This window comes from Pagrus pagrus (assembly GCF_965226575.1).
Source record: "Pagrus pagrus genome assembly, chromosome: 14".
In the NCBI taxonomy this organism is placed as follows: Eukaryota; Metazoa; Chordata; class Actinopteri; order Spariformes; family Sparidae; genus Pagrus; species Pagrus pagrus.
The window spans coordinates 10906050-10933037 of NC_140198.1; the positions used below are offsets into that span (position 1 = coordinate 10906050).

At 40.2% G+C, this 26988-nt stretch overlaps 1 protein-coding gene across 1 annotated transcript in view; it reads left to right on the plus strand.

The window, feature by feature from the left end:
* Nucleotides 1–15295, plus strand: part of kctd16b (potassium channel tetramerization domain containing 16b) — an 86103-nt gene extending 70808 nt beyond the window's left edge. The window contains exon 2 of the mRNA XM_084374042.1: nucleotides 8107–15295. Within this exon, the coding sequence (XP_084230168.1) occupies nucleotides 8107–8570 (464 nt within the window). The 3' untranslated portion in view covers nucleotides 8571–15295. The remainder of the gene's footprint in view (nucleotides 1–8106) is intronic.
* The last annotated feature ends 11693 nt before the right edge of the window (nucleotides 15296–26988 follow it).

Here is a 26988-nt window from a genome sequence, read left to right on the forward strand (position 1 = left end):
AATCAATCAGAGGGCAATCGTCCATACTCTTCCACTGATGCACCAGCCCATCGATACAGGCATTAGAGGGGGGAATGGTAAGGGAGCGATGCATGTGGAGTGGAAGAGCGAAAGGTGAAACATGCAGAGAAAAAAGAAAAGAAAGGAGAAGATGGAAAAGAAGAGAAGAAAGAAGGGAACAAAATGAATTTGGTGCTGTGTTTTTCTACACATTTAAAGGGGCACTATGTAGTTTTTGTGAAGAATTTTAATAATTACAATATTAAAAAGGTAATAATACACACTCAGGAATATTTTTTTTTTCCACAACTGGATTAACATGTTGTTCTCAGAGGAAAATAAGGTCCCCAGAACACTGTTTGAAGCTAGAAAGTGGCAGGGTCCGCCACACACTGAAATTGTGTTGTTCTTTAAGGTCACATTGTTTATTCAGTTTGTTTAGGCATTAAAAAAAACCCAATGAAGATCTTTCTCTTCTGATTAAAATGTCTTCCCCAAAACTACATAATGCACCTTTAAGTGTCTCTTCATGTTTGTGTGGCCACCAAATATTTGCATAGTTGTAGCTTTCCCCATTTTGAATCTCTACTCAGGACAGAAACATAATTTCTTTTCTCTCAGAGCAACCCAACATAATGAGGTAAACATCCGAGTCTGTTTGGACTACGATATTTTGGGAACAAAAGAGTTGAATCATGCCGCACGAGTTGTTTAAAGACAAGTAATTCAATGTGCTTTTTGGCTCCGTACGCTTTTTGATTTTGCAAACTTCAGTGCTGCTTCATCTCAAAATGGGGATGGAGGAAGATAATACACAAGTCAGTATTATTGTTGAAGATATGAATTTATTCAGTGACATGTTTGTTTTATCGCTGCTCCTTCAAGAAAAATGAATTAACCTTTGAATAATAGCTGAAATGATGTTTGATAGATGGATGATAGATATGAATAGAAAATTAGGTTTGGACTCCACGTGTGTGTTTATTCTATTTCATCGTGAGTGTGAGTCTGCCAGGTCTGTTTACCGGCCAGAGCTAACACAAGTTGCCGAGGTCCCCGCTGAGATCAATACATCAGAGCCTCGAGCACCTGTCAGGAAGCATTGTGTGTGCGTGTGTTTGTCTGTGTGCGCGTAATGGCGTGTGACAGTCATTAGACTTCAGTCAGACCTCCCTCGAAGAGAAACAACATGAGATCACATGAATCAACTGCTGCACATATAGTATCACACAACACACACACACACAGAGCAAAGGTGTGTGCGCTGACTGATGCTGGCCAGAGGCACGGCCGACAGTCTGACACCTCTGATGACATGAATGGGAACCCCACCTGACATCCGCCTCCCTTTCTCTGCCCAACGGCATACAGATAATAGTTCCAAGGCCAATGTCACTTACACACTGAGGGATGACCGCAGGCGGGCACACACTCGCTGATGCCGCATGTATCACACACACACACACACACACACACACACACACACAGGCCAAACTAAATCATACATGATGTATGTGGAGGCTGCAGTGAGGCACACAAACTGACCTACATCAGACTTGTGGTGCTCCAAGTCACACATGTTACATGCATGTGCTTCGACACACACAGTCACCCACACATATGTACACTCAGCCCTGAAGGAAAAAGTGACCTTATTCTCACATTAGAGCACTTGATGCCACGTATACTAGTCCTACAATAGCATTTACATTCACACACACGGTGGTGTATGTGCAGGAGCACACATACACACAAAGGTTTTCATGTCTGAAGTTTTTGTATACTACTTTTGTTACTTACTGTAAAGGGGCACTATGTAGTTTTGGAGAAGAATTTCAAACTCAGAATTTAAATATTTACAATATCAATGAGGTGATAATACAAACTCCATAACTGTATAAACAAGCTGTTCTCAGAGGAGAATAAGGTCCCCAGAACAGTTTGAAGCTAGAAAGGTGGCAGGGTCCGCCACATATAAACAAAGTAAAACAGTGTAAAATTGTGTTGTCTTTTAATGTCAGTTAGTTTATTCAGTCGTGTAAACAAAAAGAGTTTGTTTATTTAGTTTGTTTAGGAATAAAACAAATCTCCAAAAACTGCATGGTGCACCTTTAATTTGTTAAGAAGGCTTAAAAGGAACACAAGACACAAGCACATTATTGAGTGTATGTTTTAAAGATAAGTATTTTATCACTGTATTTGAGACTAAAACCCTTGGTAAGACCGGATCTTATACTAAGTACTGAATACTGTAGGTTTTGCGAGCAAACATACTATTTCTCCCTGCCTGTAATTTACACAGCTAAACACAATCTCACCCAGGAGCAGTTTAGTAACAATAATATAATAATAAACTTTATTTATATAGCACTTTTCTTCACAGAGTTATAAAGTGCTTTAAGAGGGATATAAAACCAGACATCAGTCTAGTTCAAATATAATACTCTTAGTTACTAGTTTGTTAAGTAGTTTGGCATGTTTGACTTGTTACTGTAAGCCAGCACATACTGTTACTTAGCTTGTTTGTGTCTTAATCCATTTATGTCTTCAAAGGGCAGCTGGGCCATTTACTGGTCGATAATGAAAGTCATTACCGGGAGAGACATAAAAACTCTGCCTAAGGACTGTACAGCTGGCCAGGAATCATCCCTGCCTCCACTGGGTTGTCCAAGAAAAAAAGCAGTGGCATCACTGAAATAATGCAAACAAGAGTGAGAGTGAGCAAGAGGCACATGTGAAGACTTGTTTGACAGTTATTAATAATTGGGAAAGATATTGGCTGATCTGCATTTTCTTGTCCTGTCAGTCATGATGATTAGTTTTTTCCCCCCCTTACAAATCCTTTTTGTGAATGGCACTTTTTTAAACAGATGATGAAAATAAAATTAAACTGTAAGACATACATTCAAGACAATCAAACATCTCTATCTTTTTTTTAGCCTCCTGTTAATTGAACAAGCAGTGACTAGGTGACAGGATTGTGTTATTCAAATGCCAGAAGGTGCCATGATTTACAAAAACAACATCAGCATTCAGTTAAAATTCAGACACATTCTTGCTAACTGCACCTCTACGCCTCAGTGATTTATTCTACATCTTTTCAAAAATGCTGACACGCACGTGGGCGTGATTGACAGGAAATGGGGACGCCCTCTCCCCGAGACATCTCCTGCCTAGTACGAACAATGAACCTCAGGTTATTTTTTGATTGAGTGGATCATTCAGGAGAATCGCCTACCTGTCTCCAGGAGAACCTGTCAAATTCCTGCCATTTAGACTGCTGGAGTAGCTCATCTATGACAATGACAAGACAAGAAATTGGTGCTATTTTAACAATCCTGTTTCCTTTTTCCACAAGAGGAAATTTAGCATGCCAAACCCCTGGCTTCGAAAACCATGGTTCATGGACAAGATATTGCTCCATTAGTAAATAAATTTATCACAGTTTGGATGCCCTCGGGTGCGGAAGAATAAGCAAACTTTCAATTGAAAGTTGACCTAGAGTGATGGATGCAGGCCTCTTTTCGGCTACTCAGAACAAGACGCATCATTCCCCTCAGTATAATTAGAATCAAACAGTTTGTGTGGCAGCTATAGCCTGTAGACTCTAAAACCTTGACCTTTAATTATGGTACCTTCATTAGTTTAAATTTGGAAATTCCCGAGCACGCTGCCAAAATGCACCATTCATCAAAGGTTTGGCAAAATTAGACTGGGATTGTCTCTGGTATCAAGTCTCCCCATTGTTTCCAAGTGGTATTGTTGTTGGTGCCACTATTATAGTTTGCAAAAATGTGAGGACCCATATGCAGACACAAGGGCAGGCAGGTTAAGAAACAAAAGCGAGCTTTAATAACGTAAGCTGAGGTCCAAAAATCCAAATGCAGGCAGTGAAAAGGGCAAGTAACAGCGCTGACAAAAACAGGCTGCAATACAAAACAAATACAAAACTAAATAGAGGATGAAACTCTGGGAACAAAGGCAGGACTGCAAAAAACACAAGGGCAGAGAACAAAACAGACAAACTGACAAAGAGAGAGGGAAAAACAGGTTTAAAGACACAAATGCGAATGAACAAATGAAACACAGGCGTACACAGACAAAGGCCAGAAAAAGACAAAGACAGGAAGTGGACAGACACAGAGGACACGGGAAGACACATTGCTAAAAGCAGCCACAAACAAATATAGATGATTACTAGCTACGGGTAGCATTAGCAATATGACTTAGCGATGGGACTAGCAGCCTGGCTACTGTCCAAAGCAAGAAACAAACCTGATCTCATTCTTGTTATACCTCAGTTTCTATCACTCTCCCTATGTGTCTTCTTTGCTGCCTCTGTTACCGGTTAATCAAGTTTATACATCGTTTCGTGAGGATAGCCACCGACAGCTACCAGGGAATTCAAATCCTCCTCCTCCTCCTAGCGACAGTAGCTATGTAGAGATTTTGTGGGATTTGGAGCCCCCCACAGTTTCTGAGTGCAACACCACTGTCGTAAATAGAAATCCCAGGTCTGCAGACTTAATGTAGATGCTAATTACAAACAAAACTCATTACGTCTTGAAAACTTGTATCTTGAAGTAAACATGTGATCCTACCCTCTCACTGAAGTTACACAGTGCAGAAACAAGTGATGGCTGGAGGAGGTGCAGTGTCTATTATAAGACAAATGATTTTGAAGCTGTTATTTTGAGGTGAAAAGTGACATAATGTTGCTTTAAGGGCCCTTGCATTAGTCTGAAATCAATTTGTTGAATAGTTTCTATCACGGTTTCATTTAATGTAGGGGAGTCACACTGAATGCATAAAAATGGAGCAACAGGAGCAATGAAGAAAGAAAAAAAACCTGAATGAACACAACATAAACAGTGTTTTCATTTTCACCTCAATTAGCAAGACACGATAATCATACAGTGTAAATACCAATGAGAAAACGCAGGTCCACACGTTTACACATTTTTTTCTTTTCTTTTTTTTTCACTTCAATTAGCAGAGGAAATTGGTTTTACTGCTAACATGCCTCGATGTGCTGCAAAGCATCAACCCTGCACGACATCCTTTTGGGAACATAATTACAGTTCGACCGTGTAGATGAGGGTGGAGACACCACTCAATGACTTATTTTACAAACCTCAGTCCCTCTAAATGGTGTCCTCGATTGAATTATTTGCCGGCCGATTTGTCACGAAGCTAAAGGTTTGACGGAAAATCCAACTGGTCAAAATGATAAATCAGATCCCTCCCTGGTAGTCTTTAGTGCTACCCAGGCTGATAGCCGTCCACAATACCTGCAAATTACAGCAGCACGTCACTGTCGAGATGGAGAGTATGAAAAGCTGTGTAGAGGTGGATTTAATTACTTAACGCCAAAGTTTAAACAGAATGTCGTATATCAAATATTTGCATGCAGGGATAAAAATCTTTGCACACACACACACACACACACGAATACACACCAAGGCACTTTGAGACATTTGTTACGGCAGCTCTACCCGTCTCATCGTGTTAGTTTTATTTGGACAGGCAGCATGGCTACTGGCAGACTTCACAATTCACCACAGTCCGGGGCCATTTTTCAAAACACCAATTACGAGTCTGCATCTCATCGATCAGGGAGCTACCTATTCACTCAGTGACATAAATTAACTCGTGTGTCCCTAAACAGAGGTTGGGGAGACGTAATTGTGCCTCGCATGGCGTAACGTTCTCCATCCTGCCAGCGTGTAGAGGACACCATCCACGTTTACCTGCAAATTACATCTCAGTGGCGTATTCTCTGTCTTTTGTCTGAAGCAAGTGTGTTTGAGCACAGAAATGTGTTGGAAGCTGAAAATGCCAGCAGTAATTATAGAGATTCGGAGCTGTTATAGATGGTAAAGTGTTCCATTTCTGTCACAGCCTTTGATGGTGATGTTTATTTCACGTACAGCAGGCAGGCAGGCGTTGATGTGTGTTCGTGCTGTACAGAATGTTAGTCCACCTGCAGTTTGGACGAACAGTGTGATAGTGTCAAAGCAATATTTCTCTCATTTATACCCACATAAATGCAGTTACGATGCTGTTTATGAGCGGTACTTGAGGTAACAAATCTCGGGTTGTGATTGATTGCTGTTCTGCACGCCAGGGAGGACGAAAGGAAGTATAAAAGCATAGGGGGCATTTATTTTAAGCAGCGTTATTTATAGCCTTGTACTACCTTGTTTGAAGCAAAATGCTCAGAAGCACATGAAAAGGAACGATGGTACCATTGAACTTGATGCGAAAGCCTGTGAGCGCGCGCGTGTGTGCGGTAGTTTGGATGCTGAGCGGCCCGGCTCGAAATCAAAAGGTGGTGCCGGTGGTGGGAGGGGGGTTGCATGTGTGTGTTTGCCTCAAGGGTTTTGATCTCTCTCCTCACTAAACAGAGAGGAGTCCGTCAGCAACAGATACCTCTTTAATTATTCAGGAGGTTAGCATGAAAAATAAATGGCTGCTTCCTGCAGTGAGAGGTGTGGCGCTGCTCTGGTTCCTCCGAGCCTTTCAGCCTGTACTGTATGCTCACGCAGAGGTTAGGCCGGGCAATTGATTCCTTTCAGCGATGATTGCAGATCGCCGCTTTCATCTCGTTATCGGCCGAGACCACAACTACCGGGCAGCTGCCTCAACCTCATCAACACTGAGTTACTCTGCTTCTGTTTTGACTCCTGCTCAGTGTAAGCTCCAGCAGGTCAGATGAAAACACTGTTGTTGTACTAAAATCGACTGATTGTATGCTGGGAGAAAAGCAGTTCAACTGACACGCTGCTCTGACTTGTACCACTTCAGCATCAAGTATTACGAAGGATTTCAAAACATTGTATTGGTAATTACTGATTTGGTGATTTACGAGTCAAGAGATTTCTAAAGGTCAAACTGCTCAAGTCAAGGTTACTTAAAACTATTACTTCAACAGCATTTAAATGATGACATGCAGTAGGACCTGCAATACACTGAAAAAGGTCTTAAATGCTGCTATAATGATATTAAACCTTGACATCTCTTGATCTGGCTTATATGACTATAAATGCTTGTAATTCAAGTTTTAACCTACGGTGCAGGACTTGCCCTAACTGCAAGCAACGTGAGCAAACGTCAACGACAAAATCTACTTGATTTCCTTGTCTCCAATTGGATTGTCCTTACTGGCTGCAGACAAGTTAAGTCTATACAATACCACCCCTTTCACTACAAAAACCAGGTAGCTGAAAGTTTCTGGTTTCCTGGCCAACTCACGCATCTTTAACGCGAGTGGTTAAGTCTCCAATCTAATCTCCAGCGCAAGTGGTTCGTTAACAAGGTGTAATGCATATTTACTGGATTCAGTGTGGACAGTGAGTGTCCGACATTGCATCGCACTGGACGCTTGCATGCAGTTAGGACACAATATAAGTTTCAGTTGAATCACAACACTGATTATCGGTGTAAGGATCAGTTGTTTTGATTTGAACGTGGCTTTCTGTGTTTGATCAAACCATGAATGTGTATTGCTCCTGGGTTTTGTAGCCTTTGCTAAGAACGGCAGTTAGAGATTGAAAGGTTGGCTGGTGAACAGGACAGCAGTCTTCAGAGAAATCGGCTGCACATAAAAAAATTTCTGTACAATTATTCCTTGTGCACTTAAATGTCTTTGCAGTTCCAATGCCACTGCCTTCAGCCTTCAACCTTACTGTAAATATAGTTAGAGCATTTAAATCTGGACCTTCCCGGTGTGCTTTCAAAGCTCTTCCACTTGTTTGATTTGACAGCATGGATCTACGGCGGTAGTTCTCTGAACAATACTGGCTTGTCACACAGTCAGCCAGCTCACTTCCATGATTGGACTGGAAGCAAGCCAGTTGTCCCTGATGCCATGTCACTTTGTTCTAGGTGATAGCCATTTGGCGTTTGCTGACTCCTCTTCTTTGTCTCTGTTCAGTGCTTCTTACTTTGCCTTTCTTCTCCCTTCTGACTAATTTGTGGGACTCTTTGTGTCATTGTCTCCTTTTCCTCTTCCTGATGATTGGCCCTGAAAGAAAGAAAAGCTGGAAAAAATAGCTCTGCCCGGACTCTAATATTAGCTCCCTCTCTGGTTCTGTCTCTTTGCAGGTGGTCCATCACGTTGGTCCTCCCCTCCATGCGACTGCTGCTGCAAGAACCACAAAGGCGACGGCGAGGGCGAGAGCGGCACCTCCTTCAACGAGCTCTCCACCTCCAGCTCTGAGAGCCAGTCAGAAGCCAGCTCTCCCCAAGGGACGGTGATCTGCGGCCCTGTCAGCCGCCAGTCTCATCCCCATGCCAATGTCCAAACCCTGGACAGGCCGCTGAAAAAGGGCCCCATCACCATGATCCAGCAGTCAGACCAGAGGCGGAAGAGTGACTTGCTGCGCACGCTTACGGCGAGCTCCCGCGACACCAGCAGCTGCAAGAAGAGGCCGGCGAAAGAGAAGATGACGGTGGAGGAGGAGCTGGAAAAGTGCATTCAAGATTTCCGCAAGATCAAGATCCCGGAGAGGTTCCCCGAGAAGAAGTACATGTGGCAGGCCGACCTGCTGCGAAAGTACCGCCTCTGAGCCAGGCAGCAGGACAGAGGGGGCAGACACATGAGGCCAAGGATCAGTTTACATGTTTTTTGATCACGACTTTTGCAACAAAAGGGAGATCACACTGAACTCATTTGCATCCGGTTTCTGGGGGAAACTTCACCTTTATGACAGTAGGATGAAAGTCTACACAGACGCTAGCAAGAAGCATCAGAACTAGACTGTTCTCTTATTGACATATGTAGTACGTATGTGTGTGTATGTAGTTTAGGCCTACTGTATGTACTGTAAGTATGTGCTGTACCTTGCTGAATGCTTCAGAGCTTTGAATAATTTATCCCAGAGGACCAGTCCAGGTGGGCGAAAGACATCCTCTATGAACCCATCAACTAACCGAAGGCCGGCTAATGGCTACACTGGGGGTTACTGAGGGTTACTGGACTGCACGCAGTGTCATCTGTCATCATCTCACTGAAAAAACACAAAGACAAACACTGATTTAGTATGTGAATGTGTGTGTTTATGTGTGTGTGTTCGCACCCAGGTGGCCTAGAGGTCACCGATAAATCTGCATCAGGACCCATTAATAATTCATGCTGTCTCGACAGTGCTCTCAGTATAAATACACGCAGAGCTCTCAGCTGCCAGGGTGGCGTAAAAAGGCTAGGTCGATTACTTAACTTTTAGGCAACATTAGGGGACTTCTGAGGCAGGAGGAGGTACGATTTCATCAGCGGCGCAATTAATTTTGTTCTTGTAATATCAGTTATATTGCAAACGTACCCCGAGTGAATCTAACTGCCCTGCATTGCATTGATTTTTGTGGTGTTGGCAGGATGTGGAGCAATACAGGTTACTGTGTGAAGGATAAGGGAAAGAGTGAAGGATTTGATTTGATCGCCAACCCTTGGGGAAGTACAAAGGTTCAATGAAGAAAACTCCCGGTTTAACACTCCACAAACACACTTGTAATAGGGTTTTTTGCTCATTATAATACTAGAATAAACGGATACATTCCCACATACAAACACACAGAGCGATCAATCATGAGGTCATTTAAACCATGCAAGTAAGACACCAGTAAATACAAACAGAATGGGACAGGATTGCTACACAAGCTAACACCATGAACACACAGACAGATGCTTCCCACCCTGACTGTCGACACAGCGATCAATAATTATTGATGATAGGGTCCGCTGATAGAGCTGATAGATGTGGTTCTTGTTTACAGTTATTAATGGCGCTCCTGGGTTACTGACAAAGACAAGCTGTTTGTGCATTTAGTGAAAATTAGCCATTATTCATGTGTTCATTTATGTACTCCTGGATCTGTCAGAGTCAATGGGATGTGTTGTGATGTGGTAACAGAAACAAAGATGGCAGACAGCTATTATATATACAGTATATATATATATATATATATATGAAAAAAGAGCACAATTCAAGAATTTAATTTGATTGTTATTTATTTAAGACTCTCACTGGATGAAATGTTGCTGACAGAATGATTTATTATTTCAGGCTGCAAAGTAAATTATAGACCACAGTAAGTGAGAAAAAGTACAAAGATATTCATTGATGTTGTAAACACAAAACATTTTTGTTATGTTACGTTATGATGGTAGACTTTTAAAAATGATAAATGGCATTCAACTCATTCATTGTCAGATTAGTTAATTGTTTATTTACACAGGTAGTGTTATTGACATGGAAATCTCTGTTTTAGGAGAGACGGTGAAAGAGAGAACATATATAAAAAGGATTGAACATATTGTACAGCAGATTGTCAGAATAATAGAACAAATACATGCAGCAGTAATATGCAACACCTGACTTTTGTAAATTAATCCGACTTTGAGGGGCTAATAAAAAGCATGATCTTCAAAGTACCATAGAAGAAAGCTTCTAAAACCTCATTATGTCCGATGTACCCAAGCCAACCACCAGAGTAAATGTAGGCAATGTACGTTTTGCAAACCACAGACATGTCGAAACTTTTATTATGATAACGCTGGTCTGGTTAGGGTTAGGAATAGATTATGTTTTGACTTAAAATACCTGCTTTGGTCACCACAAACAAGGCTGGACATGTCATGATGTCTCTATAAGAACACCCGATTTTGTAGCTGACAAAATGGCTGGAGACGTCCCAACTTTCCAACAAAAATATTTTAGGTCCCCACAAACTGGTAATTATCCCAAGTCCTTAAAATAATGGCTTACACGGTTCTGTTGCCAAACAAACAAAAGGCTGGACCATGACCCTGTGTCTTATTGATAATAGGCAGTGATTTCCTGATTACAAATCTGAACATATCTGTGGTTTGCAGAAATGTAGAGAGCCAACATTTCATACTGGCGTATGGGTCGACGTATTAGACAAATTGATCTAGATTTAGAGCTAGTTTCCAGAAGAGGAAGAAGCTGATAAGATTAGTGAACGACTGCTTAGAACCACGGCTTCAGGTAAAACTCAAGGTATTTATGAATAGTGTGATAGACAGCTATGATGAAAGATGCAGCTTTGGTCAAGAAGTTATGAATATTGATGAATCGACTTGTATAGATGAAAGTTCAGAATGACCTTCTGTGTTGTAGGAGGACGATAAAAACAGAGGGGACAGTGGAAAGCAATTTCACGGAGGAACTTGATTAAAACTACTCGTGATTTGTTACTGCAGCTTATGAAAGTGCAGGGGAGTGGGCTTCATAACCAATCATAGCTTTTACAAAGCACAAAGTATAAAGTTGAATTAAAAGCACATACAAATAAGAACAAAATATGCATAGTATAATGTTATTCAAAGATGAGTTTATTTAAAAGTGTCCCCGATATGTTAATATTAAATAATAAAATATTATACTTATTTTTCTATCTAAAGGCCTTTAAATTAATAGGTTATCAAATTCCCTCGTGTTGCCCATAAACTGTATTTCCTGTATGTGAGATGGTTGAGGGTAATCATAAATTTCTAGTTGTATTCAGCGATGCCCATATATCTGCTATGGTTTATTATTGTATAAAATAATACAGTTGCAATAGGTGCTAGATACAAAACCATTTTCCTCATGTCAATACGATGAATATTACTTATTTTTCTACATTGCCTAAATATTACATTTTCATTTTAAAGTCATTTATCTTAAGTTGGGGTTGTTATATGTTAATCCGGACTACATATCATATGTAAATAAACATCATAAATCATACCTAACCAGAATAATGTATTATACTCTCTGTATATAACATGCAAATCCATGAGGTGTGGCCGCTCCGCTGTTCTTAGTTATGCAGTAGACTGACGCTAATGTAATACAGCCATTCTCGTTTTATTATTTAGAGTGTTGCGCCATCAGGGATAAGGGAAAATATAATACACACGTATAACATATATATTTACCATGATAAGAAATGATAAGCTCCTCGCTTTTCAAGACAACAGCGTCATAAACAGACTGTCAGCACATGAGTCTGACATGCTGAGATGAGATTAATAGATCTGAAAATGTATGTTCAGGCCTGAAGAGAATGAAAAAAACAAAAAAATTGCTTAAAACTCAAGGTACAACGGTACAAACCGTTCAACTGTGACTGTTCTACCGTACAGTGCAGTCACAAAGTGTTAGGACAGTGATGTGTTTTGTTGTGTTGGTTCTGTGCTCTAAAACATTGGCTTTGAGATGAAACACATGATTATGAAGTGGAAGTGCTGACTTTCAGCTCTGGGTGAATTTTCCTGCCAGTCAAAGGCGATGGTTCCAAATGTTACAGACAAGACAACGAAGTGTTGTTGACTGATCAAGTCGGTCACTTCACCTCAGTCAGACTGATCTTGTGTTTCACTACTAAGACAGACTGAATGCAAAGTGCTCCAAAAGCCTGTAAGAAGTGACAGCTGCAGCAGTATGCCAGCTGGAGAGCATTGACTGGATTTGCAAACAAATATTGAAGAAGACAACTTCATTTGGAGGAGACGTTTCTGCATTTTCCAACCTGTTATCTTGTGTGGATGTAAACACCTTCGAGCTCAAGCTGAGAATCAGGACTTTAACACCACAGTCTGTTTCATTTCAAATCTCATGTGTGGAGTAAAGAGCCAATATACACAAAAAAATGACCTTACATTTTATGTAAATCTTTGTACAGGTGTTGTTTCCCCTGTTAATTTTCTGGATTAGGTCTAAAGGAAACAGTTTTCACATGATTTTGTTGTAAGATGACAAACAGTACAGCAGGTGTACGATTCAAACGTGGACTTATAAATAAGCTTATAAATACAGGAAGAAATAGCTCAATTTGAGTTTTACACCAGGCAGTAGATCGCTTCTGGTTGCATTTTTGCCTCTATAAGCTTTCTGAGAACAGCATGCTGAGAATATTGTCCTCTTTTTACCATGAAACATGTGTTTTCAGGTGCTGGTACAATTATTATCTGGCCAAAGTGATCCACATACAATAAACAGTCTGAATCAACTGAACTGTATAAAGATGGAAGACATGTCTCCACTGTACTGCAAAAATGAAGCCAAAATATCCAGGATAGTGGAGCCGTGAAGTTGAGGTCCCGCCCCTACCATGGATCAAATAAGGGAACATCTGGATACATCATCAGAGGTGGAGCCCCATTCATTCCTGCAAAAGTTGCCCATTGGCACATGAAGCTTATAATGTTCAACTTTCAGAGTTTTAAGATACTCTGACCTTCCTCATAATGTATGCACTAGAGACTTCCATCTACTGAGCGGCTAACTTGCGGTTTAGGGAGTTGGGATTAAAACAAAGTAATGGTGCAGCTCTTCTAGACTTTCAAAATGTAGAAAAACAGACTGAACAGCTCAAATTCTGACAGTGAAATGAATCATTTTGCAGGGGTTGTGATGCTCAAAAAAATGTATCCAGCGTTTTACATCCGCCTCTTTCACAATGTAAGCTTATGGGAAAAAGTGTTTTTGGGACTTGGCCCCCCCAATCGGTGTTCAGCTATCAATCATGACACCACACTCCCTTTTTATGGCCTCAAGTGTCAAAAGCCAAACTTATCTGAGCAATTAACACTTTAACATGCGTCATTGAATTAAAAACTACCTAAAATAACAGAAGCAGTCAATGAGAAAAGTTTGATGCGTACTCTGACTTCTTAGTTTGGCCCATGTACCATCTGCTAATAAGGAGGGGACGGAGTTTATGACCTATAATGTGGGTAATTAGATGTTTTGGCTTCATTTTCATGTCGTCCATCAATATATGCAGTCAGTTGTTTGAAGAAACAGGTGAAAACATGACTGATGCGAAAAGTGAAAGTCTGATTATCAAGAGAGAACAATTGCATAGCTTTTTGTGAACTTATTTTTGACATCTGCAGTAGTTGGTCCTGTGTTGTTCATATTCAGTCCAGTTTAAGCGAGAGAGCACGTTGATATTCGGGATCACGTCTGTACGACTTTGCCTGCATTTTTTTGTGTTGGGTTGGTTTACTTTAAGATAATTCAACGACGATATCGATCCGTCACAGAAATATATCAGAGAGCATTCTGACACACAGATTTGTCACAAGACACAATTAGAAGTTCTGTTGAACAGACACAGAGTGAAAATGAATACCAAGACACCTGGTGGCCTTCTAGAGTAGACTACAGCTGTTTTTGCACAATGTATAAAGTTAACAAAAAGGAAAAAAAAAAAAAACAAGAGTATTTGAAAGAGAAAAAAAAATCACCTTACATGCACAACACAGCCACAAATCATGTGTCTGTCATGAGAGAGAAAGATTGTAGATCATGCCGACCAGTTTTCACCTTCAGAGCACAAGATATTGAAGTTCTTTTGGCCAGAAAAGAACAAACGATCATGTAAATCTTATTGATAAATGACTTGAGGTTTCGTTTCAAGTGAAATGTGATGTATGAAAAAGGATGTGAGACTGTGAACTGATGTCGAGTCTGTCAGGTTATGTTGTTTTGGAGTGCCCTTCTCTGAAATTATAGTCATGCCCTGCTAGTGAAGGCTGCGTTCATGACTGCAGGCCTTCTTCTTTTCCTCCTGCCTTTGATGAACCTGCAAACTACAAAGAAAATCCCATTATTCTGATACCATGGCCATGGTAGATCTGGCACTGTTCAAGACAAAAGGGCGTCTGTTTTGATTATTGTTGTTCTGACACTTAAAAGAAAAAAGAAAAAATGGTTCAGAAACATTGTGAGCATGTTGGTATACAAAACTTATAACAGATTTAACTTAGTCTGTTCTTGTGAAAAAGAATATGTCAAAAACTGATATTTAACAGAAAAAAGAAAACTTGCAAAAAAAGAAAAGAAAAAAAAAAGATAAGCACAAATGTGTTGATAGTGTCTGCTGTTCCTCCACAGGTGTATAACATTATCAAATAAAAAGTCAATCTGCAGTGTGCACTTGCAAAACAGAGTGATTCTCACCAGGGGCATATTATCATAGTTCATGGGAGTACTTGTGTTTCTGAAAACAACAATTAAATACTCTTTTGGTAATCATGAAAACACATTTAAACCAGTCAAAGTTTTTCTGATCCTTGAAACTAAAGGAACATTTGCCCCCAGAAATTACACCGAATGTTATTTGTCAACAGCCAAACATCCTTGGTGGGAGCTGCCCTGTATTCCAGGTGTTACTACGTCTGTCTTTAGAGACAGTACAATTCATCTGAGAGTCTTTAGATACGAAGCATATAGTAATTTTGAAAATGTATGACAACAACCAATAAACAAGACATTCTGTACAGCGACTGAGACTTGTATTTATTGGCAGTTCTCATCAGCTCATACATTATCAAGAAACACAGTGACATTATTAAATTCATTATTCATTGGAGATTAATACTTCACAGATGAGCGGATGATTGATCAGCTCTTCCTCAGCTTCAAAATGGCATCAAGCTCATGGCAAACTATTGTTTACTGTATTCAGGGCTCGACCCTGAAGGCATCCTGTTGTCCTTGGACGAAAGGGTTTTAGTAAAATGACAATCTTAACTAACCGCTGAGAAAAATGTAATGCGTTACAGGCTTTGTGTACAGAAATGGGTCATAAACTGTCAAATACTTTGTTAAACTACCTGTAAACAGGAAATACTGTTTGGCTTCCACGTTGGGGTCTTGATCACCCCATCGGTATTTAACAGCTGGTGGTTGCTTCGTAACTTAAACTGGTTTAGTTGTTGTTTCACAGCACTGTACTCGGTCGACAACTGAAGACGCAATCCCAAAAACTGAAGCTTACTATTTTGTTGTGCCTCACACAACGCTACGCCATACCTGTGCTCCAGGTGTAGCTAGGGAAAAGAATATAATCCACTGCTCCATGAATGGTCCTCATATGTTATATGTTCAATGTAGCCAGAATGTTACAATCCAAATGGACGCAGTAAGCTTACTAACCACTATTTTTACTTGGTAGGCCCTATTGCTAGTGTAAATTGCGAACAACAAATCTGTGTTGAAATCAGCAGGAGCAGAGTAACTGAGTTGTTAGATATCAGCAGCCTGTGAGCAGCAAAGTGCTACATGTGTTTGTCTTACTAGGCAAACGGCTAATGGCTAATTGAGCTCAACAAATAGCAGGACTGAGAGATTGTGATCAGAGGAACATGAAGATTTAAACTGTGAACTGCAATTTAATCTTCATGTTCCTCAACACAACAAGTTTACAGTAAATAAATTAAGTACTTCAGCTTAGTGCAGTTTGGAGGTAAAATTACTTAAATGCTGATACTTTTAACTCACAACTAGCTTGTAGATCATAACAACAAAGTAAAGACAACATTTTGATTTTGGGATGGTTTACATTCACTTTAGGGTGTTCCTTTTAATGAACTCAGTTTAGTAGCTCATTAAGTAGCATCAGTATTGACATTGATATTTTCTTATTATACAGGTACAAGAAGGAGTTTTGGGCCATGACCCAACCACATCCTATTTAGATTTGTCCACATACAGTCTGGTACTATAGTACTTTATTTAAATATGTTACTATATCACTGTATTTATTCTCAATACATTTTATTTGAATTATCACATTTTGAGTGTAAAATATGCACCACAAAAATGTACTGTCCACGGCATGTGCTGTACTTAATGTACACTAACTTATAATGTGGTGCTTCCCATTTTAAACATGACTCTACACAACGAAGTGATGAGACATAATGACAATGATTCAAAACTGCTAAAGAGCAATGAATAAGTAAACAAGAAGTGATTTCAGACTCAGCTGTAAATGGAGATCCCACATATAGCCCAGTATAATGTGTTCTTCATACTAGTGTCTATCATTGATTAAGCTTGGTGTTTTTCTTATGTCACAGGTTGTGACAGAACTTGCAACATCAGACAGACGAGATGAAACGGGCACAATTAAAAGCCTTCGCTTAAAGGTCAAGCAAACAACAAGCAGCCAGACAGTAAGAAGGACCAAACAAACAAAAGGCTGGCACGCAAAACATAAAAGACAGAAGGTAAGGGAAGAACAGGTAAACAGACAGAAACTAACAGCCAAAGTGCTAAAGCAAGTGGGACAATCTGACAACAGCAAGGGTAAACTTCCCACTATAGTTACTGAGAGGCTAATGAGGAAATGAGAAGCAGCTGTGCAGGCAAGTGATTGAATCAGACGATCTGCAGGAAGGAGAAAGCTTGACAATGCTGTCTGCTGGGCAGGTGAACGAGTGCAAGGTTGGAAATGACAAGTGAGTAGAGTACACAAAAAAACACAAGCTGTTTCTTTCTAACCACCAGGAAATTCAATCAAACTGCAACACTGATACAGGACTGCCGGTGTATAAACTGGGAACATAAGATGAGAGAGCAAGCAGATGGTACCGAATGGCTAAATACCTCTGTCTACAGTCAGGTTTAATTGTTTTCAGCTGTGAGCGGTTCCTTTATTTATCACCTCTGAGTTTAAGGTTAGAGCGCAGGATGGTAAAAAAAAAAGGCCCAAGTCGGACGATCTAAAGAGTCTGGATGAAATGTAAGGCCTTAAGAGGTCTGTGATATAGGATGGGGCTGGTCCATTTAGGGCTCTATAAATAAATGGCACAACCTTGAAATGGATCATACAGGAAGCCAATGGAGGGTGGCAAGCATTGGAGTAATATGGTCCCTTTTTCCTGGAACTAGTCAGGAGCCTGGCAGCTGCATTTTGGACCAATTACAGGCGGGACGGAGATGACTGGCTGATACCAGTGTAAAGGGAGTTGCAGTAATTAAGCTGGGAAGAGATGAAGACATGAATAACTTTTTCTAACTCGCTGAACAAAGGGAATGGTTTCATTTTGGCAATGGAGATAGGAAGCTTAAAGAAACCGTATTTGACTCTTTTATCAGACACTCAAATTTAAAGGCAGAATCAATGATATGGACATCTTAGATTTATTATTATACATTTTCCAACATGAACACTCTATGTACTCAGAACACGGTGAATATTATCAATATTAAAAACATATGTAGCATGGAAAAGAGAAATAGGGGCCCGGACAGTGTTTTCCCACTCTGACATCAAAAGTGCTTTAGGACGTTTAGAGCCCTTTTTGTTGTATAAGTCTGCAGCGCTGCAAAAATTCACAGCCTTCTTACGTTTGGCCAGAAATCATGAAAAATACATATTGAAAGAGCTGGAAAGAAGAGGATACATTGTTACTAGGACTACTAGCATCCTAGTACCCACTTAAGGCGACTGCATGGTCTGCCAGACTGTCATATGCAATTTCATTGTTCATGTTCTCAAGCACATCAAAAATGTATTTGTATGATAAAGTTACTCAAAATTATGGGAAACAAACAAAACATCACAGAGTGTAGAGCAGAATAGGCAGCCAATTGCCAATAAATGCCAATTTATAGCTGACATGTATTTGTGTTTCTCAATTTATAAGGAAGAAGAAGGAAGAAACCATCAGTCTTTCCAGGATCAGAGGATGATCTGATGATGATCAGCGGATGATTTGGGAGTGTTATTCAACTCTCCTCCTCACTCCAATCCACATCAGTGGAAAGAAACTTCTCTGCCATTAGACTCTCCATCACTCAGTTCCTGGAGTGCTGCCAGAGTCTCTTCAACAGTGGATCCTTTTCTTGTTCTTCTGCTTTCCATCTTCCGATTGTTGTTTTTTTCAAGTTTTTTTCATAAATCTCTGGTGTAAAGTTCTGACTTCTCTCTCTCTCTCTCTCTCTCTCTCTCCATCTCTTTTTGTCTCTCTCCAGATAGGCCCCTCATATATAAAAAAAATTTATTATTGAAAGAAGACAATGAAAAAAAGTTCCAGGCGCAAGAGACCAACCCCGAGAAATGAATAAGTTACATTACATGGTCAAAATGCCGGCCTGTATGACTGCAGTTGCAGTCAGAGGTATACAGCTCGGAAATCTGAAATGTACAGACAGACGTGACTGGAGATATGATTAGTGGTGCTGGCTCATCCTTGTGTGAGCTAACCAATCAGAGCAGACTGGGATTTAAAGAGGCAGTAGCTAAAACAGTGTTTTAGACAGAGGGGGAATACGGTGCTGCACCACGCAACAGTATGAGAAAAATGATGTGTTTTTTGAGCATTGAAGCCTGTAAACCTATTCTAGCAGTAACTGTACTGTACAAGATAATGTATTTAAGTTTTATTCATGTTACATTTGGTCATGTTCTCCAACTTCCTTCCCACTCTCTGCAATATCGTCTTATATTTCCTTGGAAGTTACAGCGACAGGCATCCATGAAATGCACCGTTAACATTGACAGAAACGTCAGACAATGCAATGCAAGTTAAAGTACACAACAGAGCAAAATATATAACAAGGGTTTAGTAAACTTTAGACATTTTAATGATGCATTGTGACCTATTATATATTTAAATTGAGAGACAGTCCCAGCAATATGACATATGACTCATGCGCTCTCCTAGCCACAGAAAGGCCTCTGCCCCGGATAATTATTTCAAACTCTGCTGTCCCAGTCTTCATAAATGAACCTTTTCCACTTCAGGCGCTTTGACTGATCATGCAGATGATGTCTATTAAAGTCTAGGTTCAGTTCTCAGGGTGCTCACTGGGACAGAGCCAGAGCCTAATCAGATATGGGAGATGGAAATGGAGCAGGAATCATGATTCACACATTTTTCTTCCTAGCGATGCAGACACACGCTGTTAAAAACAAAACAAAAAAATCCACATTCGGCTCAAAATACTTGTCTTCTACCTTCTCCAAGTCCTCTGACAAAACCCAACACAATTAAATCATCTATTTAGCAACGGCATATGGAGAGGAATCTGCTATTTCTGTCAGACCGGCTCGTCCCCTGACAATACAGTTAATTATACTGATTTCAAAGTCACAATCAGGAAGAGAAAGTCTGGTTGTGAGGGAAGAATGCATGTTTCATGTCCCTCTCAGTGGCTGCCAGCTCTTTCATGGAAGAGAAGAGGAGGGAGAGTATGCATGGCAGGCTTAAAATAGCATCAGTGGGATCAGCTATCTTCTCAAGATCAGGCGATGGGGGCTTCATGTGGCTCTCAGAGCTGGCCAGAGCAAGCGATGAAGAGACTGATAGAACAAGAAATGGGTGGATGAGAGGTGTGGATGGAAGTGTGAGGGAGAGGTGATGAAGAGTGTTGAAGAGGGAGAGGTATTAAATTAGGATAGAAGGTGTGAAAAGGGAAGAAAAAGGCAGAAGGAATGGACAGAGGGGGAGGGACGGGGAGGGAGAGGTTAAAGGGTAGAAGAGATAGATGGGAGGTGATCCAGGTAGATGGAGGCAACGGTGATAAGGCAGGAGAGGTAAATGGAAGAAATAGAAGATAAGGAACAGAAATCATGGATAATACAAGGCAATTTATAGGCAGAGAAGGAGCATAAAGCAGAAAGAGGTATAGAGACAGGCGGAAAGTAACAACGGCGATGCGAGTGAGGTGCAGCAGAGGAAATAAATGATTAAGAGCTGGGAGAGGGAAAAAAAACAGGAAGAAGTGCAAGGAGCCTGTGTTGGCTGTCAACATCCATCTCCAAGATAAGAGCTCAAGCTACATGATCTGTTTTCCAGCATTACAGATGAAAGGGAGCGCTCCTGCACGGCAATCAGATCAGCCGGGTGTATCGCCATTGTTGCCACTAGCCGGGATGATTTTCGCAGACACACAGCTGAATGATGCACACTGCCAGGCATTGTGGAGCAAACAATGGTGCAAGCCTTTGTGCACAATTGGCTGATCCAGCTTCAGCTGTGTCCTGGAGCCACAATCACATTGACAAGATTAGTAAAAGGACATTTAATGCGTTATCTCTTTCTCTCTGTGAACCGAAGCAAGACAAACACTGCTTGAGGTCCTGTGCAATGAGAGTCACACAATGGATACGGCAGGCTTGTAAATATACAGAATGGCAGACATGACATGCTGTTCGGTTATTTAGTCTGTATCTTTTAAGTGTCTCTTCATAAGGTTATGGTCCAACTAAATTTAAGCTGCATGTCATTTTTCTGCAACAACACACATAGGCCTATCTGCCCTGTATATCACATCTGCAGGCGACACGGCTGGGAAACCAGTGACTGCAGTTGAAACCATTGTTTCAATATGTGTTAGTGTGTAAATGTGAAACTACTAAATAGTTCTGAGACATCGTGGTGTTTCAACATTTGTAAGCGTGACACTGCTTTTGAACGGATGTTTTAAGCCAAGACATAACCCCTATAACTAACCAAGCACATTACTGTCACAAGATAAAATTGAACCTAAAAAGTTACAACATAACGATATGTTAAGACTCATCATATCTGCAGAAACCTACACTGCCAAAAGTTATTTGGGCAATCCAGTTGAAGAGCCACAGAGATTTAAACAGTAACAACCCAAGTTAACTTACCAACTAATGTGTCTCCTTATCCCAGATACAAAGACAGATGTCTTGTGCTGCTCCTTGAGTTTCAGAGTCACACCTTTCAGAGAAAAGTGCTGATGTCGGCTTACAGACTAACTTTCTAGCTAATCAGCTGATACTCATTACAACTATTAATTTTGGTTTTATTGAATTGCTAGTGCAGTCAGGACCCGACAGTACCAATTCTAGCAAGGCTAGCCCAGTCGACAGAATAAAATGTTGGCAGTTAGCATTTCTGCAAAGCACCGATACATTCACAGTTGTACGTTTCATACGCCAACGTACCATATTTACCTTTACAATATGTGTCATATCACGTTCGCTGTACAGGTTAATGACGTGACCTTCACATCAGGAGGTGGAGGGGTTGGTGGTGGTGTTAGGTGACTGCAAACTGAACGCAGTTTGAGATTGTGTTTCAACATTTGTACAGTAAGTGTGAAACCACAGGATATTTTTAAGGAAACTTCAGGGTCATTTCTAGCCCTGTTTGTGGCAATCAAGACAGAATCAAACTTGACGAGAATTTGGGAAATCTGCAGCCGTGTGTTTGGCTCTTTCAAAACCAAGTGTTTTTAAGGACACCTAATGACATCTCCAACAGTGTCTGTGGTGACCGAAGCGTGATCTTTTCCTAACCCAAGTGGTTTTAGTGCCTTAACCCAACCGGAGCACTAGCACAGTGTTGCCACAACATACAACTGAAAATTTAACCGAAAGAAATTTAAAGTTGCTACATAAAGATGTCCGTGGTTTGCACAAACAAAACGTACATTGCCAACATTTATTCTGGCGATTGGGTTGAACAAAAAACCCTCTTCCCATGACTTGTGAGCACAAGTTTGCTTTCCATGCCCCTGCCGATGCTCAGCCTGCCAGCTCTGCTGTCAGTAACACACAAATAACAACACTCCCTCAGAGGCTAAGGGAACAAAGGAAGAAAGACCAATTTTCTTCCTTTTAATGATAAATTTTTTTAAATTTTCATACACCCTGACTTTATGTTTCTCTGCAAAAAGGGATGACTAATTGTGATAGCAATGTTTAGATTAGAGAGTCCCTGTTTTATTCGTATCTCTTGTTTTGCATGCGCAAAATGGCACTTATATACCCACACAAGCAGGCTGGTGATGGCACATTCTTGCTGTGCAAATGCAAATGCGTAGTACACATGACGTCCATTGGTTTCACACTGTTCCTAGTTGATGGCAGTAGCACTGCACCAGCAAAAGGCAGGGAAGAACATTATGGATCTAAACAAACCAGGTTTCTAAATCATACTTGCAAATGTTTAATGAGGAAGGAAATGTGTTCAATATCATTGCCAGGCCTTTATGATCGCGTGATGCAGTTTGGTTAGACAGTCTGTGTAGTGTTTACTACCAGAAAACTCCACAGGGAACCTTTAATCGGCCTTTTATGTCTCCTGCTGGATATAACTTAATTAAGGCTATGTCTCATTATCACTGGTATTCCATATTGCCCTAACATTGTTGACATTGTTATTGATTTGAGACATATGATAAACAAAAACAACCGGAGAACAATTTATTTTGTAAATATTCATGAGTCATATGTGTGGTTGTGATTCACTACAGGCTTTAAAATGTAGTCCTACATTTATAGCTAAAAACAGTGATAATTTTCGAGCATTTTTTTTCCTGGTTGGTTTTTATCTGCTAGTTTCCTCTCCCCCTTCTTCACCACTTGAATAAGGACATCCAGTATCTCAGAGGAACACATGGGAACACAAAGAGGAAACAGAAGTGAACAGAATGGACAGATAACAGCAACACGGGACAGTTTGCCAAATAGAGCCTCAATTTCTGCTCTGGAGGTTGGAGATTTCTCTTTTTTTTTTGACACACTGCTCACACATCTTAAATTACAGAGAGCTGACTATACATTAAAGCAGCAGAAATGGAAACTGTAAGTAGTAAGGAGGGGCAAATAATTTGCGAGGCTGCTATTGATAGGCAAGGCAAGTTTAATTGTACTGCACGTTTTGCCCACAAAGGCAAATTCAAAGTACTTTACATAATGCATTAACATATTAATAAAATGAAGAAAAAAGGGCGAAAAGCATTAAACTGAAAATCAAAAGAACAGTAAAACTTTAAAGGACATTAAAAGCATCAAGAACAGACACATACATGCAGGATGCACAGCCAAGAAATGCATGAAAACATTTAAAAAACCTTTTCAAATTGATTTTGATATTCCACTTTAGTTACTCTGTTTAGTTATAATATGTAAATAATAATTGAAAAGCAGAATGAAATCATTTAGCAGAAGGATGTTTTCTTTCTTTGATTTCTTTAACGCATCTTTAAAATGCAAATTTGATTAGTCAGTTTATTAATCATTATAACTAAACACTGAAAACGTCTAGTTATTCCAGTGGCCCACTTCATCCTGCGTAATGTATCAATCAGATGTAGAAAGATCTATATAGCAACTTTTTAAAAAATATATTTAAAAAATCCTTAATCTATGTGTTAATTTAGCGATTAGATCAACACTGGCATCATTCTGTTGATGATTTGCATCGATTTTAAATGATTTACCTGTGAATTTCCAATACTTCTAATGTTCCTCACAATGGATTTTCAAGCCATTAGGATCATTTATCACTTCAGTGTCTGCTTGTACAGTGTTGTTGCAAATGAAGGTGGTGCCATTTCCTGCTAGAGGAGTCACAACCCCAGTCCATTAGCCTGCCGTTGTTAAGACTGATGTGCAAATTAAAGGGTGAGATGTGTTAAACGCATCTGCAGTGGTGGTGTTGTGCGAGTGAAAGATTAATTTTTGCCTTTTGTGTGACGAGAAAAAGATGGAGGTTTTCTAAGGGTGCTCTCTTCACCTTCCTCTTCTCACTGTCTTGACTTTGAATCGAGTTTGACTGAATCGATCAAACTCAATTTGACTAAAATTAGATTTGTTTTGGAAATCAATCAACCAGTCAAGAGGGGGGGGGGCTCCTGGATACTCTGGTGAGTTTGTGTCTTTGGTGATTTGAAGATGAAGGCACTTTTGTGAAATTATATAAATGAACAACTCTCTGAGCCACTGGTGGCCTCGGGTTAGCAAAAGTGCCCTCCTGGAAGCCCCTATGTTAGATCAAACATGACAAATTCTCCTCTAGGGTGCCCTTCCAGTGGATAAAATGTGGTGAAGTGCCCTCTAAGGTGTAATTCTATCACGACTTCCTGTGTGCTGATGGCCCGTGTATACAGCTGGTGCCTTTTTTCATTTATTTTGCCCCTGCCCCTCAAACATCCTGAGTCCGCCACTGCTCCGAGCTTATGGTAAACTCCACACATACTGAAAGATACGCTACGCCTGTGTTGCTGGTGAAGGAATTTCATCAGCTGTATAATATTGGCATTCAGGTTTTATTTTATTTTTTGAATGCTCTCTTGAATGTTGAGGTTATAAACCAGGAAGTTAAAATTCATGGTTTAAAATGGGAGTTTATTACCTTACCCTGAGGTTGAAGCTGAGAAAAATAAGCCACTGTGGGAAAGTATACTGTCAATTCTCCAGTCCTGCTCAAAACTACAATCTATTCTTATCTCATTGTTGACCTGGTATTATTTTTAGATATGTTGACTCATAATATTTGGCTGTGTCTGCTGTCAACAGCTTGTGTATCTTTATGCCAGATCAGCAAAGCCAATCAGCTCATGATAGCTCAATCAGGGAAACGCGTTGTTGGTTCTGTTTGAAGGCCTTGGATGCTGGAACCGCACTGTTATTCCACAGAATGTTCTCCAAAGCATCGACTTTTTCCGTCCCAAGACAGAGTGTCAAGTTTTACAGGAGCCAAAACAAAGACAAAAAAACAAAAAACAGCCACCATTCCTGCAGTGCTTTAAGAACTTCGGACACGTTTTCCAGGACCATTGCTCAAACAATAAAAAAAAGGCAAACATATTTTATGTACATGCATTTACACATACGAGATAAGGGGTGGGGGTGTGACAGTATGTGTGAAGCATTAATATTGCACCACTTTGTAATATTTAACGTGTTAATTAAAGTGCCCTGTGAGAATACAATCTAACATGCTTCATCGACTTGGTGCAAAATCACCTTTAAATCTCATAAGTCAGCAAGGTTTGTGCAAACTTGTGTCTGCGTGCGTGCAACCATTACTGTGTATGTGCATTGTTGTATGATAAATTTAGCACTCGCTATACACATTGTGATCAGGCCCTGTTAGCTACGCTACAAGGCTGTGACTATTTATGTAACACTCTGTCGGATTAATAGAGGATGCTCATTAATACAAGCACTGTAATTAATTGTGCTATGCATGCCATAGCTGGAGAACAAATACAGAATCACACAGATAGGTTTAGTCTTGTCCCGCATAATAAATCATGTTAGATCTGTAGATTTGAAGGTCTACCTGTAATGAGTGTTTCCTTTAATTTCACTTCTTCTCACTACTGCTGTTCAGGGAGTCATCTTTGTATCAGTTACAGCACACACAACTAAAAAACATAATTAAATCCAAAACTTAAACCAGGCTTAGCTGATGCCCTTGAGTGACCGTCGAGGGCTGGTGGTGGAGCCCAACAAAAAAAAATGATGAAAAATGTGATGAAAAGACTTAAACACAACAATCAATATAGTTACTTCAATTAGTCGCACGACACACGAGTGTCAGAATCAGCTGTTTTGCTTTAGTTAACGGCCTAATAGCGTACGTGGTTTACGTGATCCTGTTCAGTCTTGTCTGTTAAATCAGCAGCAGTCCATGGAGTCAGGTTGTTCAAAAGAAGAGAAAGAGGAGGAAAAAGGCATATTTTACACAGTTTTGAGAAATGTCATGTTTATTTTACATGATGCCCAAACCAGGTGCACATTCTGATGACCTTGGTTATCATCACACCTAGAAATATGTTACCAGCTCAAAATTGAGCCCATAGCTGAGTGGAGTTTTCTAACTTTTTGGGAAACAACATGAATTTATATTTTGTAGGATTTTGGGGGAAAGTTTGGTTATTCTAAACCAGTGCTGCCAAAAGTTACATGAATCATAATAATGTTAATGCTGTTTTATTTCTGTGAGGTAAAAATGCTCTTTAAATATGTTGGATACCTAATTACTAACTATTTTTCATAATTTGAGCATTGCGTGCAAAGTGACACTTTACGCAGGAAGTTGGTCCAGGTAGTACTACCAAAGTCATAGTATTTTTTAGAATATAATACATTACAGCAGATACTTGTTTTTGGCCCATGGCCCACCATTATGTTTCAGTTTGGGGCTTTGGAAAAAGTTTGGGCATCCCTGTTTTAAACCATATGGCAGCTTTTATCATATCCTGCCGTAGAGCCTGCTGACACAAATCTGTCATTCTCACTGAGAAGTAAAGAATTTTGTCATCTGAAAACATCATTAGCACATTGTAAAAGGCTGGTACTGTATGTTGGTTTGTCAGCAGGATTACACAAAAACTACTGAACAGATTTTCATGAAACTTGGATGGAGGATGGATCTCAGCCCAGAATAGACCCTACTAAGTCTTGGTGAGG